This window comes from Salmo salar, chromosome 22 (genome assembly GCF_965601325.2).
Source record: "Salmo salar chromosome 22, fSalSal1, whole genome shotgun sequence".
Taxonomy (NCBI): domain Eukaryota; kingdom Metazoa; phylum Chordata; class Actinopteri; order Salmoniformes; family Salmonidae; genus Salmo; species Salmo salar.
The window spans coordinates 43,545,361-43,565,084 of NC_138312.1; the positions used below are offsets into that span (position 1 = coordinate 43,545,361).

Consider the following 19,724-nt stretch of genomic DNA (forward strand, 5'->3'; position numbering starts at 1 on the left):
ACAGTGGTCAGCAACCTTTACCATTGAGTGCCAAGTTATCGTACCATTTCTACTGATCTGTGTATCAGTTATGATTTTCATATGCACATTTTTGTGGAACAGTTTCATATCTCAAAATCAATGTCATGTGGTTAATCAAAATTATAGTGACACCTCTAGCACTGAGATGCAGTGCCTTAGACCGCTGCGCCACTCGGGAGCTATGCATGGTCTGTCTGCAAGGAACTTGAAACATTGTATTAACTATTAACTGTCTAGCCTGAAGCTCGTGCTAACAAACCTGCAACATTGTTTAAAATATTCTGTGCCCTGCCAGTGAGCACCACACAGACAGACACAGCCGTAGGCTATTTGCACAAGGGATAAGAAGTAATCAGGTAGGCCTTTATGACATTTCCACCGGATCAGACCATGACATTTTCCCCCTTCCATGCTGAGTGGTTATCCAAAGTGGAAATATTTTTCAAATAGGCTACGTTGAGGAACTATTCACAATGGATGTCTAAACAGACAGATTACTTTCTTTTTGAGGCGAAGAAAAAAATAACTGAGAAGCTCCACAGTGATGGCGAGATAAGCCAATCAGAAATAGTATCAGATCCCCCAAATGTGCATATTTATAAGCCTACATTTGCACGCAGGCCAGGTAGCCTAGGCCTAGTTCTATTCATAATCAGGTGGGTGTCCTTACTCAAGATTGGCAGGAGCTCTCCAAACAAAAGACAATGAATAAATTAACTCGTAAACGGAATGAAATAAACCTAAACTTTTCCCTCACAAGTGTAACCTAGGTTGTGCGTTCTACAAACAACATGTCCACTCCTACAATGACAAGACTGTAATAATAATAATATATTGAATGCATTAACAGAACTTGTAGACTAGAAATGGTAAACGTACTACTGGTGATACTTGTGTGCCATCCCTGAAGCCTTCGTAATGGAGTAGTCCACTCAGAGAGGTGTCTCGTGTGCCATAAAAATGTTTTATACGTTTACCACTGCTTGGCAAAAAATTCATAAAAAAAATCTACCCAACAGACGACTAAAAATGGGATCAGCCCTAGTATCTTAGACTCACAAAGGTGGGTCCGCGGCCCTCGCGGTACACATGCTGGTATCCCAGGTATAGGACCAGGGTGGCGGTGCAGTACAGGAAGCCAAAGACACCGACACAGACGTAGAACTCAGCCGAGGAAGAGTAGTCGCCCTGGAGGTAAATCTCATTCGTGGCGTTCCCGTTACACGTGGGCACCTTTAAAGGGCCGTAGCTAGGCAACCTAGAGAGTAATGGGGTGGTGGGAGAGAAAAACTATTCATCAATTAGATTGTAATCATATGGTACAAATCACTTTCAACTAGAAATGCAAAAACATTTAAGGGGCAACCATCAAAGACAAATAAAAATGATCTTGGGGGGAAGAATCTTTTGGTTTTTCCATGCGTGACTGCATACATTTTACAACCAGCTTTAGAGTAAAAAATAAACTGCTCTTTGGAATTCCCATTTACCCATCAAACCCTTGAAAAGTTTTGCATTGCTTTTCAGGGAGTGCCAGGGATAGGCTTATTTACTGTACAGACTATAGGTAGGGGTTACTGGCAATTAAAAAAACAAAAAACAATATGACAGCATACATGCTGTTAATATGCAGCTTTATGCGAGAGGTGTTTTACCTGAAAGGGTATCCAAACCCAATGTCTATGTCCCTTAGCACCGCATCCCCACATTTCACACTGATGTGGGTCGTCCCAGAGTAACCACCCGTGGTGGCGAAGGCAAAGATGGTGAACACCTGCCAGAGAGAGAGGTGAGTTAGCGTGCATCTCAATGGTCTTAAGTTAATTCCTCTCCTCATCCATTTGCCTCCCTGCACATCATTCTCATACGTGGGCAGCTAAGAAAAGCTCATTCCTGGTGGGCTGACTGTTTTCACTAGTGTCTAGGCTTTGTTTTCAGGTCAATAAAGGAGACAAGGAAGGAAAGGTACTTTAGAATTCATAAACAGTTTTTCTCCCAAGGAACCAGAGTTACTGTGCACTCCTGATTATCAAAATAGTTAATTTGTCCTTTAAGATTTTAAATCAACACATAATACATGTAGCCTACATAAGACTGTATACAGCTATATTTAGCTCATCTTTATTATAGCTGATCAGAGGCCTGTTCTGAGTTGTGGTTCTGTAAATCACAACAGAAAGTGATCCTCTGTAGGTAGAGCATGGCACGTGCCACGCCAGGATAGTGGGTTTTGACTCCCGGGATCACCCATATGTACAATGACTAAGCCCCTTTGGATAAAAGCATCTGCTAAATGGCATATATTATTATAATAAGAGGTGTTCCACCAGTAGGACACAGAGCTGGTTTTAAGTGGTCAAGTGTTCCTGCTGCAGCACAGTTAACAGTCCTGTGTAAAAGTCATAAGGGTGGGGAGTGGTCACCCGGCAAGAAAAGCCCCAACTCCAGCAGAACGCCCTACTGGGGTCAGGTCAGACAGGAAGAGGCCCCAAGAGGCCTCAGACGTGGCTCGTACCAAAAATATTGAAACCCTGACTGGGCAGAACACTGGGGACCTCACCTCAGCCACCCTGATAGTCACTTCCTCTACTCTGGGCAGAACACTGGGGTGAGGGCAGAGCCAGAGAGGGGAAGAATGGCAAACATGCACCTATGCAAAATCATTGGCTTACACTTCTCTCTCCCAGACTAAGACTTTCCCTGTGCTAGAACCTTGACTCTTTCTCTCTCATGATTACTCTTCACCACATTAACTTCCCCTCCAGCCTCTTTCCACACAGGAAACTCCTTCCGTCAGTGAGTGCTGAGAGAGCCAACTCATTAACACGGACTGGCTCCTAACAGCTGAGTCTGACAAACTAGCAGCACGTTTAATGGGTTCTGTTTGAGAAAGGAGAGGCGCAGGTCCAATCTTGGTCTGTAATGAGGACTTATTTGGGATGTAAGGTCATTTGTAGATCATTGTATAGTCTGATAGCAATGCTTGAGTAAGGTTTATTATCCTAGGTGTAATAAAAAAAATAAAAAAAATAAAAAAAAACTTGGGAATACCACACCATCCGGAACTACAGAAAACCTGTCTGGTGGGCTGATTCCATTTAAATAGACTGCATAGAAAGTCACCCCATTTTAAATGTAGGACTAAGATGATGTTGCTGCCCCTAGATGTATACTGAACAAAAACAGTTAGACTTCATGAGGAAATAAGTCATGAAATGAATTCATTAAGCCCTAATCTATGGATTTTACATGACTGGGAATAAAGATATGCATCTGCTGATCACAGACATCTTAAAACAAAATGGGCCTCAGGATCTCGTCACGGCATCTCTCTATGCATTCAAATTGCCATCGACAAAATGCAATTGTGTTTGTTGTCCGTAGTTTGCCTGGCCATGCCATAACCACGGGGCACTTTGTTCACAACACTGTCATCAGCAAACCGCTCGCCCACATGACGCCATACACGTGGTCTGCGGTTGTGAGGCCGGTTGGACCTACTGCCAGATTTTCTAAAACGATGGAGGCGGCTTATAGTAGAGAAATTAACTTAAAATTATCTGGCAACAGCTCTGGTGGACATTCCTGCAATCAGCATGCCAACTGAACGCTCCCGCAACTTGAGACATCTGTGGCATTGTGTTGTGTGACACAAAACTGCACATTTTAGAGTGGCATTTTATTGTCCCCAGCACAAAATGCACCTGTGTAATGACCTTGCTGTTTAATCATCTTCTTCAAATGTCGCACCTGTCAGGTGTGTCAGGTGGATGGATTATCTTGGCAAAGAGAAATGCTCACCAGAGGTAAACAAATATGCACAACATTTCAGAGAAATAAGCTTTGAGCGAAGGGAACATGCCAGGGAATTTTCTTTACTTCATATCATGAAACCAACACTTCACGTTGCATTTATATTTTTGTATATTTGAATACAAACTTATTCCTGTGTTAGTTGGTGGTAGCAGTGTTCCAACAAATAGGAGTTACTGAACAGATCCCTCCAATGAAAACATTGATGGGACATCTAGCACGCCCCAACTTCTTCTAGAATAATGCCCTTTGTTCTAAAAGTAGCCTAGTCCAGTGCCCACGTCGGCTGAATCACGTTCCCACATGATCACAATCAAATCAGAATTTACATAGCAGTTGAGAAGTGCAAAACAGACCACGAGGCCTTCAGAGTTCAGGCCTTCTGAACAATACCAAATATCCAATGCAATAAACAGAGGATCATAAAAAACAATGCCACAACAGTTGCTGAGTGTAAAGGGGTCAAATACCAGTATTTCAGTAGCAGGCTAAACTACAAAGTGAAGGAAGTTGTTTTTTTAATTTCTTTTGGGGGTAGAGCAGCTTTAATATTGCAGACAGAATGTGGCTTCTGTCAATGTAAATTGTCTGCATCATTTCCAATCCTCCATATTTTCTTGGAGCATGATTATAAGTACCAGTCAAAAGTTGACACCTCAGTCAAGGGTTTTGATTTATACAATTTTCACACTTTGTAGAATAAATAGCAGAGACATCAAAACTATGAAATAACACATGGAATCGTGTAGTAACCAAAGTGTTAACAAAACCAAATTATATTTTAGAAATTAAAATTCTTTAAATAGCCACCCTTTGCATTGACAGCTTTGCACACTCTTGGCATTCTCTCAAACAGCTTAACCTGGAATGCTTTTCCACAGTCCTTGAAGGAGTTCCCACATATGCTGAGGACTTATTGGCTGCTTTTCCTTCCCTCTGCGGTCCAACTGGGTTGAGGTGAAAACACCAGTCTCAACGTCAACAGTGAAGAGGCGACTCCGGGATGCTGGCCTTCTAGGCAGAGTTGCAAAGAAAAAGCCATCTCTCAGACTGACCAATAAAAGACTAAAAGATGGGCAAAATAACACAGACACTGGACAGAGGAACTTGGCCTAGAAGGCCAGCATCCCGGAGTTGCCTCTTCACTGTTGAAGTTGACTGGTGTTTTGTGGGGAATTTTTAATGAAGCTGCCAGTTGAAGACTTGTGACACGTCGGTTTCTCAAACTAGACACTAATGTACTTGTCCTCTTGCTCAGTTGTGCACCGTGGCCTCCCACTCCTCTTTATATTCTGGTTAAAGCCAGTTCGCGCTGTTCTGTGAAGGGAGTAGTACACAGCGCTGTACGAGAGCTTCAGTTTCTTGGCAATTTCTCGCACGGGATAGCCTTCATTTCTCAGAACAAGAATAGACTGACGAGTTTCAGAAGAAAGTTCTTTGTTTCTGGCCATTTTGAGCCTGTAATCGAACCCACAAATGCTGATGCTCCAGATACTCAACTAGTCTAAAGGCCAGTTTTATTCCTTCTTTAATCAGAACAACAGTTTTCTGCTCTGCTAACATAATTGGAAAAGGGTTTTCTAATGATCAATTAGTCTTAAAATGCTAAACTTGGATTAGCTAACACAACGTGCCATTGGAACACAGGAGTGATGGTTGCTGATAACGGGCCTCTGTATGCCTACGTAAATATATTTTTTTTTGAAGGCCATTTTCAGCTACAATAGTCATTTACAACATTAATGGTCTACACTGTATTTCTGATCAATTTGATGTAATTCTTTTGTTGCTTTTCTTTCAAAAACAAGGACATTTCTAAGTGACCCCAAACTTGGTGTACACACTATTTTTATTCCCCCCCTAATTGGAGTAAATTAATTGACAACAGGCTTCAACATACATACAATAGTCATCTTTTGTTTGTTTTTAGTCCCAGCCTTCAGCTACCCTTAGCCCCTCCCATCTATCTCTGAAAACCATCCAGTTTCCATTTGCCATATATCTAACTGCTCTGTTTCACAAAACTTCTGAACCTATATACATACAGTTGAAGTCGGAAGTTTACATACAAGTTTAAATGACTCCAACCTAAGTGTTTTTCAACCACTCCACAAAATTCTTGTTAACAAACTGTAGTTTTGGGAAGTTGGTTAGGGCATCTACTTTGTGCATGACACAAGTCATTTTCCCCAACATTTTTACAGACAGATTATTTCACTGTATCACAATTCCAGTGGGTCAGAAGTTTACATACACTAAGTTGACTGTGCCTTTAAAACAGCTTCGGAAAATCACAGAAAATGTCACGGCTTTAGAAGCTTCTGATCGGCTAATTGACATCATTTCAGTCAATTGGAGGTGTACCTGTGGATGTATTTTGAGGCCTACCTTCAAACTCAGTGCCTCTTTGCTTATCATTGGAAAACCAAAAGCAGCTAAGACCTCAGAAAAAAAATTGTAGACCACAAGTGTGATTCATCCTTGGGAGCAATTTCCATACGCCTGAAGGTACCACGTTCATCTGTACAGACAATAGTATGGGACCACGCAGCCGTCATACCACTCAGGAAGGAGACGCGTTCTGTCTCCTAGAGATGAACGTATTTGTGCGAAAAGTGCAAATCAACCCCAGAACAACAGCAAAGGACCTTGAAAATGCTGGAGGAAACCAGTACAAAAGTATCTATATCCATAGTAAAATAAGTCCTATATCGACATAACCTGAAAGGCCGCTCAGCAAGGAAGAAGCCACTGCTCCAAAACCGCCATAAAAAAAGCCAGACTGTGGTTTGCAACTGCATATGGGGACAAAGATCGTACTTTTTGGAGAAATGTCCTCTGGTCTGATGAAACAAAAATAGAACTGTTTGGCCATAATGACCATCGTTATGTTTGGAGGAAAAAGGGGGAGGCTTGCAAGCCAAAGAACACCATCCCAACCGTAAAGCACGGGGGTGGCAGCATCATGTTGTGGGGGTGCTTTGCTGCAGGAGGGATTGGTGTACGTCACAAAATAGATGGCATCATGAGGTAGGTAAATGTGGATATATTGAAACAACATCAAAACATCAGTCAGGAAGTTAAAGCTTGGTCGGAAATGGGTCTTCCAAATGGACAATGACCCAAAGTATACTTCCAAAGTTGTGGCAAAATGGCTTAAGGACAACAAAGTCAAGGTATTGGAGTGGTCATCACAAAGCCCTGACCTCAATCCTATAGAACATTTGTGGGCAGAACTGAAAAAGCGTGTGCGAGCAAGGAGACCTACAAACCTGACTGTTACACCAGCTCTGTTTGGAGGAATGGTCCAAAATTCACCCAACTTATTGTGGGACGCTTGTGGAAGGCTACCCGAAATATTTGACCCAAGTTCAAACAATTTAAAGGCAATGCTACCAAATACTAGTTAAGCATGTAAACTTCTGACCCACTGGGAATGTGATGAAAGAAAAGCTGAAATAAATGTCTTATTATTCTGACATTTCACATCCTTAAAATATAGTGGTGATCCTAACTGACCTAAAACAGGTAATTTTTACTAGGATTAAATGTCAGGAATTGTGAAAAACTGAGTTTAAATGTATTTGGCTAAGGTGTATGTAAACTTCCGACTTCAACTGCACATTTTACCTTGTTCTTTTTAGTTCCATCCTTCAGTGCCACTCAACCCCTCTCCCATCGATCTCTGAAAACCATCCAGTTTCTGTTTGCCATATATTACAACTGTGCTGTGATATTTCACATTGGCCATTATTCTAATGAGCTCCTCCCCCAAAACATCTAAACAAGAGAACTCGATTAAATGTTTATTTAGCAGCATTTGTGCTAAACTGAAAGTGCAAACAACCGCATTTAACCATGGCAAGGTGACTGGGAATATCATTGAATACAAACAGTGTAGTTACTCCCACCGCAAGGCAATCATACAGGCAAAACGTCAGTACAGAGAAAGTGGAGTCCCAATTCAACCTCAAGATGTACGTGGCAGGGTCTATTGACAACCACACATTTATTTAAAACATTTTAAAAAAAGGGAAAACCAGCCTCGTCGGGGACACAGACAAGCGAAACATTGTCGGCCGCCTTGAGGGTAACAGTACCATCGACGTGGCCCGCTCCCAAGGACTGTGGGCTCTCCTTCTCCGTGGCCGACGTGAGTAAGAGATTTAACCATGTAAACCCTCTCAAAGCTGCCGGCCCAGGCGGCATCCCTAGCCGCGTCCTCAGAGCATGCGCAGACCAGCTGGCTGGAGTGTTAACTTCTTGCGGATTAGTGGGATGCTAATTCCAGAGCACCAAATTCAAATTAATTTACTATAAATATTAAACTTCCATGAAATCACAAGTGAAATACATCAAAATAAAGCATAACTTGTTGTTAATCCAGCCACCATGTCAGATTTCAAAAAGGCTTTACGGCCAAAACAAACCATGCGATTTTCTGAGGACAGAGCCCAGCACACAAATGCATAACAAATCATTTTCAACCAGGGAGTTGCGACACGAAAGTCAGAAATGGCGATATAATATATGCCTTACCTTTGAAGATCTTCTGTTGGCACTCCAAAAGGTCTCAGTTACATTACAAATGGTCCTTTTGTTCAATAAAGTCCTTTTTTTATATCCATAAAAACTCAGTTTAGCTGGCGCAGTCAACAATCCACTCGGTTTCCCTCCTTCAAAATGAATCCCAAACGTTACCAATAAACTTATCCAAACAAGTCAATCAACGTTTATAATCAAACAATAAGTACCCTAATACGCAAATAAACTATCAAATTTAAGACGGAGAATCGTTATTGTCTTTACCGGAGAAAAATACCAAAAGAACGCGCTCTCATTCACGCGCTTGGAAACACTTCATGGCTACGGACGTGAGTGCTATGGGTCTGTAGTCATTTAGGCAGGTTGCCTTCGTGTTTTTGGGCACAGGGAGTATGGTGGTCTGCTTGAAACATGTTGGTATTACAGAGTTAATCAGGGACATGTTGAAAATATCAGTGAAGACACCTGCCAGTTGGTCAGCACATGCCCGGAGCACACGTCCTGGTAATCAGTCTGGCCCCCAGCCTTGTGAATGTTGACCTGTTTAAAGGTCTTAGTCACATCGGGTATGGAGAGCGTGATCACACAGTTGTCGGAACAGCTGATGCTCTCATGCATGCCTCAAAGCGAGCATAGAAGTGATTTAGCTCATCTGGTAGGCTCGTGTCACTGGGCAGCTCACGGCTGTGCTTCCCTTTGTAGTCTAATAGTTTGCAAGCCCTGCCACATAAGACGAGCGTCGGAGCCGGTGTAGTAGGATTCAATCTTAGCCCTGTATTGACGCTTTGCCTACATAAGGGACACAAATGGCTTTTGCTGTATGATTGATGAGGATCTCCATATTGCAAATGTACGGTCCCTTAGTAGATGTCCGCGAATGTCTTTAAAATACGCAGACGGCCTCGGGCCGTGCCCCAGGGCCAGATCTTCCGGGAAGTCAAATAAAGTCTGTCGGACATTTGGTTTCCATTTTATAAAATGTTGGTAATTTTTCCGCTGTTCCTGAAAATGACACCAGATGGCAAATGGCTGCTTATTGCAAATGTACAAAACGTCACCAATAATGACATGTCCATTTCTCCTAAATGGAAAAGACTTTGAAGACGAAACTTGGTGGGCATAGGTTTGGCCTAATGGACTGTTAGCCCAGAAACAAGATGGCGTCGAGGCCTCAACGCTTTGAGTTAAGACCATTTTTCTGGGATTAAAGGTCAAAAACGGAAATAGCGCGCTAATTTCACCACTTCACGTTAAAGTACATGAACGTACGGTGCCAGGAAAAAAAAAAGAACCAGCCATTTATCTATCGTAATTTAAGAGAAATCGTACAATTGGTGATGGTCATAGAAATGTGTTTTTTTTTCAAAAAAAAAAGTTTGATCCAGTTGCGGCGTTCAGATGAATCCGTTAAGGCAGGTTTCGGCGCTCTACGTGATTACTGTGATTTTCTGAAATCACACACAGTGAGGGGCTTAAGACAGAGCCTGCAATAGTTACCTGCATTCGAACTATCAAAAGAACCGTCCGACCTAGAGTTCTGAAACTTTATATACATGTTCTAGAGCTTAAGTCGATCGTGCACAGTGAGTTGTGGCTCTAGAAGGTTCTCAGGCTGAGAAACAGCCTCGTACATTTGCAATGATTTCAATTCATTTCGACCATCGCGAAAATGGCAACATTTTAGAAAAGTCAGAGTCACAAGTCTAGGTGCATTGAAACCATCTCGGCCCATAGAGACGGACCCTAAAGTTTGTCCGATAGCTCTTTCAGGGACCCCATAGCAATGCCCACATTTTTATTTTATTTTCTGCACTAATTAGGGTTGCTGCTCGGGCTTCGAATGACCTATCAAGCCAAAACTCAGGATTCGGGTGTCACCTCAGCTAGGCCTAAACATAATGTCGGAACTGGACCCGCAGCTAGAACGTAACTACGTGTTTTAAGTTTGTTGTTTAAAACAGAAGGCGCTGTGAATTTTGGGCCAGCTCTGAAATATGTGATAGTTGGCTTCTAAATGAGTTGGACAAAGTGGGTTTGGTGTCAGTTTGGGGTCAGAATGATATCTTATTGACTGATGGACGATGACTTGCTGGCTGACTTTTGTACATTTGCAATAAGTTTAAACAGTGAAAAACCGTCACCAAATGGACATGATGAAATCAACACAATGAGCGATGGAGAGGAACCACTATCACTGCCCGGCCAACCCAAGTTCATCGGGCTAGTCAATTTTGCATTTCTGCAGTATTTTTGAGCATGTCAAATTCGTGATGTAAATGCCCATTGAAACATATTGCAAATTGACAGCCGTGCGCCTGGTGATTGGAACGGGTTACCAGGAGCAAATTTTTGAAACGGTTTTGAATACCTTTAGGAGGGTGCAAGGGGTCCACGGCTAGTTAGGGAGCACCCAACACCGTGCCCATACAATAGGCCTGGTCATGACGTTCTTTTAACCCGTTTAGGATAGGGGGCAGTATTTTCACGGCCGGATTAAAAAACGTACCCGATTTAATCTGGTTATTACTCCTGCCCAGAAACTAGAATATGCATATAATTATTTTATTTGGATAGAAAACACCATAAAGTTTCTAAAACTGTTTGAATGGTGTCTGTGAGTATAACAGAACTCATATGGCAGGCCAAAACCTGAGAAGATTCTATACAGGAAGTGCCCTCTGACCATTTCTTGGCCTTCTATAGCCTCTTTATCGAAAACAGAGGATCTCTGCTGTAACGTGACATTTCTAAGGCTCCCATTGGCTCTCAGAAGGCGCCAGAACGGGGAATGATGACTCTGCCGTCCCTGGGCGAAAAACAGTAGCGCATTTGGATAGTGGTCGACCTGAGAACAATGAAACGGGTGCGCGCGTGCACGTGAAGAGTCCATTTTACATTTTCAGTCTTTGAACAAAAACAACGTCTCCTGGTCGGAATATTATCGCTATTTTACGAGAAAAATCGCATAAAAATTGATTTTAAACAGCGTTTGACATGCTTCGAAGTACGGTAATGGAATTTTTTATTATTTGGAACCAAAACAACATTGGGTGTAAAGTACAAGTCCTGGGAGTGCATTCTGACGAAGAACAGCAAAGGTAATCCAATTTCTCTTATAGTAAATCTGAGTTTGGTGAGCGCCAAACTTGGTGGGTGTCAAAATAGCTAGCCGTGATATCTACTCAGAATATTGCAAAATGTGCTTTCACCGAAAAGCCATTTTAAAATCTGACATAGCGATTGCATAAAGGAGTTCTGTATCTATAATTCTTAACCTCTATGAGAAATTGAAGTAATAGCATTTCTAAGGTATTTGAGTAACGCGCCACGGGATTTCACTGGCTGTTACGTAGGTGGGACGATATCGTCCCACTGGCCCTAGAGAAGTTAAAGAAAATCATACAAAAAAAAAAATACATCTTATTTTTCATTAAAAAAAATAATAATTGAGTCCCACTTCTCCCTCATCATACATGACAAATAGACCTAGGTTGATTCATGGCTTAACCTGTTAGGGCTAGGGGGCAGCATTGACACGGCTGGATAAAAAACATACCCGATTTAATCTGGTTACCACTCCTACTCAGTAACTAGAATATGCATATACTTATTACATATGGATAGAAAACACCCTAAATTTTCTAAAACTGTTTGAATGGTGTCTGTGAGTATAACAGAACTCAAATGGCAGGTCAAAACCTGAGAGATTCCTTTACAGGAAGTGGCCTGTCTGACCATTTCTGGAACTTCTTTGCCATCTCTATCATTTACTAAGGATCTCTGCTCTAACGTGACACTTCCCACGTCGTCCATAGGCTCTCATAGCCTGGGAAAAAAGAGAATGTCGTCATTCCAGCCCCAGGCTGAAACACATTATCGCCTTTCTCAAGTGGCCCATCAAGAGACACTAGCTTATGCGCGTGACCCCGACCGCCCCCGCCTTTGGGATTTTTTCCTCTGTTTGCCGAAAAGGAGATTCCCTGTCGGAATTTTATCGCTTTTCTACGAGAAAAATGACGTAAAAATTGATTTTAAACAGCGGTTGACATGCTTCGACGTACGGCAATGGAATACTTTGAATTTTATTGTCAGGAATTGCGCCAAGCGCGCGACACTTCTTTACTATTTCGGATAGTGTCTGGAACGCACGAACAAAACGCCGCTATTCGGATATAACGATGGATTATTTTGGACCAAACCAACATTTGTTATTGAAGTAGACGTCCTGGGTGTGCATTCTGACGAAGACAACAAAAGGTAATGACATTTTTATAATAGTAAATATGATTATGGTGAGTGCTAAACTTGCCGGGTGTCTAAATAGCGAGCCCGTGATGCCTGGGCTATGTACTTAGAATATTGCAAAATGTGCTTTCACCAAAAAGCTATTTTAAAATCGGACATATCGAGTGCATAGAGGAGGTCTGTATCTATAATTCTTAAAATAATTGTTATGCTTTTTGTGAACGTTTATCGTGAGTAATTTAGTAAAATGTTAGCGAATTCCCCGTAAGTTTGCGGGGGGTATGCTAGTTCTGAACGTCACATGCTAATGTAAAAAGCTGGTTTTTGATATAAATATGAACTTGATTGAACAAAACATGCATGTATTGTATAACATAATGTCCTAGGGTTGTCATCTGATGAAGATCATCAAAGGTGAGTGCTGCATTTAGCTGTCTTCTGGGTTTTGGTGACATGCTGGCTTGAAAAATGGGTGTCTGATTATTTCTGGCTTGGTACTCTGCTGACATAATCTAATGTTTTGCTTTCGTTGTAAAGCCTTTTTGAAATCGGACAGTGTGGTTAGATTAACGAGAGTCTTATCTTTAAATGGCTGTAAAATAGTCATATGTTTGAGAAATTGAAGTAATAGGATTTTGAAGATTTTGAAAATCGCGCCACAGGCTGGCAGTGGATGTTACGTAGGTGGGACGAATTCGTCCCGCCGGTCCCATAGAGGTTAACAGTGCTATATATCATTTGGCCTTTTGACTTCCTATGATATCATATTGCAAATGGACAAAACATGCCTTATGGACAAGTCGAAAAATGACAATAAAATGACAAAAGTATGTTCATACAGTTCTTATATGTATTATTGACAAAAATAAAACAAATCTCGAAAAACGGTCCAGAAAGCACTTTTTTTTTTTAGAGGGCGATACATTTAAAAAAAAAAAAAATCGAAATTTGACACTTGGGTCTTGACTTGATATCCATTTGCAATATGAAAATTTACAGTGGAGTGTGCTCTCCCTCCTTTGGATTTTTGCTGTATGACACTTGGCATTTGCCATATGCAATATGGTTTGAATGAATTGGCATCCAATTGAGTGGTATTAGCCATCATGTATATGGTGTTTCGCCCAATGGCAATATGTTCCCATTCATTTTTGTCCAATTCAAGGGGGTATTCCCTTACCTGTTTGATGATTTGTCGCAGGGCATAGCAGGATTTCTTATAAGCTTCCGGGTTGGAGTCCCGCACCTTGAAAGCGGCACCTCTACCCTTCAGCTCAGTGCGAATGTTGCCTGTAATCCATGGCATACAGTCACTGTGGGGACGACGTCCTCGATGTGCTTATTGATAAAGCCAGTGACTGATGTGGTGTATGCCTCAATTTCATCGGAAGAATCCCAGAACATGTTCCAGTCTGATAGCAAAACAGTCCTGTAGTTTAGCATCTGCTTCATCTGACCACTTTTATAGACCGAGTCACTGGTGCTTCCTGCTTTAATTTTTGCGTGTAAGCAGGAATCAGGAGGATAGAGTTGTGGTCGGATTTACCAAATGGAGGGCGAGGGAGAGCTTTGTACACGTCTCTGTGTGTGGAGTATAGGTGATCTAGAATTTCTCTGACAGCACATTTAACATGTTGATAGAAATGAGGTAGAACTGATATAACTTTCCCTGCATTAAAGTCTCCGGCCACTAGGAGTGCCGCCTCTGGGTGAGTGGCTTCCAGTTTGCTTACTTCCTTATACAACTGACTGAGTGCAGTCTTAGTGCCAGCATCTGTCTGTGGTGGTAAATAACCAGCCACGAAAAGTATAGCTGAAAACTCGAGGCAAGTAGTGTGGCCTGCAATTTATCACAAGCTACTCTACTTCAGGCGAGCAAAATCTAGAGACTTCCTTCGATTTCGTGCACCAGCTGTTTACAAAAATGCACAGGCCGCCCCACCTCATCTTACCGGAGTGTGCTGGTCTATCTTAGCGATACAGCGTATATCCCGCTAACTGAATATCCATGTCATCATTCAGCTATGATTCCGTGAATCATAGGATATTACAGATTTTGATGTCCCGTTGGTAGGATATTTGTGATCGTACCTGGACTAATTTATTGTCCAATGATTGTACGTTGGCAGGTACGTTGGCAAGTAATATTGACGGTAACGGCTGCGTTCCCACTCACCTTCCCGCTCTGTACCTGCGTCTCTTCCCCTTGCAAATAACTGGGATGTTGGCATTGTCGGGTGTTCGGAGAATGTTCTATGCGTCCTGCTTGTTGAAGAAAAAAAAATCTGTCTAATCCGAGGTGAGTGATCGCTGTCCTGATGAGGTTGCCCGATTATGATTTTTCAACGCCGATACCGATTATTGGAGGACCAAATCGGCCATTTTTTTAAAATTTATTTGTAATAATGATAATTACAACAATACTGAATGAACACTTATTTTAACTTAATATAATACATCAATAAAATCAATTTAGCCTCAAATAAATAGTGAAACATGTTCAATTTGGTTTAAATAATGCAAAACAAAGTGTTGGAGAATAAAGTAAAAGTGCAATATGTGCCATGTAAAAAAGCTAACGTTTAAGTTCCTTGCTCAGAACATGAGAACATATGAAAGCTGGCTGTTCCTTTTAACATGAGTCTTCAATATTCCCAGGTAAGTTCTAGGTTGAAGTTATAGGACTTTTCTCTCTATACGATTTGTATTTCATATACCTTTGACTATTGGATGTTCTTATAGGCACTTTAGTATTGCCAGTGTAACAGTATAGCTTCCGTCCCTCTCCTCGCTCAAACCAGGAACACATCGACAACAGCCACCCTCGAAGCAGCGTTACCCATGTAGAGGAAGGGGAAACAACTACTCCAAGTCTCAGAGTGAGTGACGTTTGAAAAGCTATTAGCGCGCACCCCGCTAACTAGCTAGCAATTTCACATCGATAACACCAGCCTCATCTTGGGAGTTGATAGGCTTGAAGGGGGGGGGGGGGGGGGGGGGGTATAATTTGTGGAACGTTCCAACAGGAATCTGTTCCAAAAAAACGTACATTTCCAACCAACAATGCATATAAAGTAGCAATGAATACAAACCTAGCAAACTAGCTGCGGAATAGGCATCAACTCACCACGTAGCTTATTCTTAATGTTTGTCCATAGGCAACCAGAGTGAGGACAGACATTTTTCGGAATAAACATGATGAGTGAAAAACGCAATGAAATAGACCACTCCCTACCCGGTATCTTATTCTGCCGCTATACAACTTTGTATGCGTTGTTTTTTGGAAACCTTGTTATTTACGAAGTTTTTGGAATAGATTCCTGTTGAAACGTTCCACAAATTATACCCATCCGGGTTTAAGTCATAAACAGCGCAACGCTTGAAGCACAGCGAAGGGCTGCTTGCAAAATGCACAAAAGTGCTGTTTGAATGAATGCTTACGAGCGTGCTGCTGCCTACCATCGCTCAGTCAGACTGCTCAATCAAATCAGACTTAAATATAACATAATAAAACACACAGAAATACGAGCCTTAGGTCATTAATATGGTCGAATCCGGAAACATAACGTTTTTTTCTTTCAGTGAAATACGGAACCGTTCCGTATTTTATCTAGCCAGGCGGGCCCAAACTGTTGCATATACCCTGACTCTGCGTGCAATGAACGCTAGAGATGTGACACAATTTCATGTTAGCAGGCAATATTAACTAAATATGCAGGTTTAAAAATATATACTTGTTTATTGATTTTAAAGAAAGGCATTGATGTTTATGGTTAGGTACATTGGCGTAACGACTTTTCTCGCAAATGCGCTTGTTCAATCAACACCCGTTTGGCGAAATAGGCTGCGATTCAATGATGAATTAACAGCCACCGCATCGATTATATGCAACGCAGGACACGTTAGATAAACTAGTAATATCAACCATGTGTAGTTAACTAGTGATTATGTTAAGATTGCTTGTTTTTTATAAGATAACTTTAATGCTAGCTAGCAACTTACCGTGGCTTCTTGCTGCCCTCGTGTAACAGGCTCCTCGTGCATTGGATTGGATTAGTAACCGGAAGGTTGCAAAAACGAATCCCCGAATCCCCCCTGAACAAGGCAGTTAACCCCCGTTCCTAGGCCGTCATTGAAAATAAGAATGTGTTCTTAACTGACTTGCCTGGTTAAATAAAGGTGTAAATATATATATATATATAATATATAAAAAAATAAAAATATTTAAAAAAGAAATTCTAGAAATAAAATACTAAATATAAAAACGGCAAATCGGCATCCAAAAATACCGATTACCGATTGTTATGAAAACTTGAAATCGGCCCCAATTAAAATCGGCCATTCTGATTAATCGGTCGACCTCTAGTCCTGATATCCAGAAGCTCTTTTTTGCAGTAAGATACGGTTGCAGAAACATGTACAAAATACCTAATTTCGGTCTTTGTTCGAGTTTAACAATTATCCTTTCTAATGCTGTCTTTTGGCTGTTAAGAAATACTATAAATAGAAAGTTGATTACTAATTATTTTACAACAATCCCTATCCTGAATGGTATAGTGCATGTAATTTATTTCTTTATAAAAATGTTGTATTTTATTGTTTTACAATTCTTTTTACATTCCCCACCATGGATAGTATTGGGTGTCCATTATTCGACTCCTCTGGGAACTTTGTATTATTTAGAAAAGCCATGGAGTCTCAGAACAGCTGGTTATCAATGTACAGTTTAGACTTTACATTTCCCTTTTAGTCTATTCACCTTGAAGAATGGGTACAGACCTTTGCTAACCTTGTACCCAATGTCTGTCCTCTGTAGTTGCATACCTTTGTTTGCTGAAAGCCATCATTTTACAGTTAATCAAATACAAATGACTGTCTGCTCATTGCTGTTGCGCGAATATGGCAACTCAGTGCAAATGTGCTAATTGAATCGCTAAAAGGAAACAGTCAGTGGTTGTATTTGATTAACTTTTATTGAAAACGGTATGATTTCAGCAAACAAAGAAAGCCACAACTACAGAGGACAGACATTTGTTCAAGGTTAGTGTTTCATTATTTACATTTTTGAAGTATTGATCTTGGGCGAATCAATGTAGTCAGACCTAGATTCCACAAAGCCTGGTCTCTGCTCCACTCCGTTGGTGGAGTTCATCAAAAACTTCCTAAACCGTGGAGTTTACTCCGCTAGTATTTCAGGGGTATCCGAGCCATATAGGGGAGAAAAGTTTATCGTGATCGTAGTAGTAGCAGCCTGAGGTCAAGTGAACTTTGTGGGAACTGGCTTCATCTTTCAGGTGTTTGGCGAAGTAAAACATTTCCAATTGCCCCCCCCACTTAAACACCTGACCATTCCAGCGATCCCCTCACCTCAGCCGCTGAACCTCAAAATAAACCCTCCACTATGCAGTTCCCTGAGTAAGTAAGACACCCAACCTCCCACTGACTGAGAATGAGGGCACACCTATAGGCTAGTACAGTCACAGTGTAGTAAGGTGGGAGTTGATGATATGGGAACTTTAGCAGGCCTTTGTTTTAAAACCTGGTTCTAGATTTGTAGGTGCTTTGGCCAATTCCTCTGACTGTTGTCATGGTATACATATTATGAATTATTCAGAGACGGCACAAACAGGCAGGCACTCGGCTATCACGTCAACTCCTAGACACTCTTAACAAACATGACATTAACAGCAATGGAGTTAAGAGCACAAACAGATCTGAACAAAACTTAGTCAGAAGTTGTCTTAACATCAGTGCATCAAGGAACAAAAGGCTTCCCGCCCATTTTCGTGGTCCATCATACAAATATTTTATCTGAGAATTAAGCTAGGCTATGTTTTTCAGGGGTAAAGTCATGCTTCGGTTTCAACATTTCAACTGCATTTAGCCTATGCAAGTTCTTCAGGGGCCTGTGACGTAGGCTGCAATTAAATGCTGCAATAAAGCTAATCCTAAAAAACACATCTTAAAGAAGCAGCCACAGACATAGTATGGATACAGGTTGCCTAATTGGAAGTTAGTGCTAACCCCTCATGCACGCAGAAGCATGCAGGCCAGGGTTTAGCGTCGGGATCAATGGTGTGTATAAAGTAACCCCTGCCTCCACTGAAACTCTGAGAATGTAGTGTTGCAGCATTGGCCAGGATTTACAGTGCATTTCCTAGTAACTGGCCACTCCCCTCTCTAGCCAGAGAAAGGCATGTAGCTGGTTGGCACAGCACATAGGGGAGAGGGAGGAGGGTCATTACTAGACAGCCATGTTAGAATGGACAAAAGTGGAATTATGGTCAAAGCACATGAGCCATTTCTCCTTATTAATTTAGGTCAAGGTAGGGGTTAATGTAAAGCTTAGTGGTTTTAAAATGACATGTGGCTAGAAAGTGTACATTTCTGTCCTTTCTAGCATGGCCAGATAGTGATGACTGGCTGAGGGAGTGGTAGACTGCCTGGATTGAATTCAAGCTCCAACCTAAAAAGATAACATTGCCGTTTATTGCCTACAGGGCTACTGACTGCTCTGCCACTTAAGCACACACATAGACACAGTACCTCAACTGCCTTAAACAGTTAGCCAAGCACACAGGCAAAACTTGCACATTCACGACAGACTATGTAGTGCATACAAAGACATACCGGTACTGTATACACTTACAGATCGTGTATACTGTGTACACTACAGGTCAACCGACTATGATTTTTCAACGCCGATACCGATTATTGGAGGACCAAATAAAGCCGATACCGATTTTAATCGGTATTTTATTTATTGTAATAATGACAATTACAACAATACTGAATGAACACTTATTTTAACTTAATACAATACATCAATAAAATCATTTTAGCCTCAAATAAATAATGAAACGTTCAATTTGGTTTAAATAATGCAAAAACAAAGTGTTGGAGAAGAAAGTAAAAGTGCAATATGTGCCATGTAAGAAAGCTAACGTTTAAGTTCCTTGCTCAGAACATGAAAGCTGGCTGTTCCTTTTAACATGAGTCTTCAATATTCCCAGGTAAGAAGTTTTAGGTTGTAGTTATTATAGGACTCTCTCTACACAATTTGTATTTCATATACCTTTGACTATTGGATGTTCTTATAG

At 41.3% G+C, this 19,724-nt stretch overlaps 1 protein-coding gene across 1 annotated transcript in view; it reads right to left on the reverse strand.

Annotated features, from left to right (window-relative positions):
• Positions 1-19,724, reverse strand: part of LOC106583473 (synaptophysin-like protein 1) — a 39,650-nt gene that overhangs the window by 4,584 nt on the left and 15,342 nt on the right. Inside the window, exons 3-4 of the mRNA XM_014167683.3 lie at positions 1,677-1,795; positions 1,081-1,279 (exon numbers count right to left, since the gene is read on the reverse strand). Of these exons, the coding sequence (XP_014023158.1) occupies positions 1,081-1,279; positions 1,677-1,795 (318 nt within the window). The remainder of the gene's footprint in view (positions 1-1,080; positions 1,280-1,676; positions 1,796-19,724) is intronic.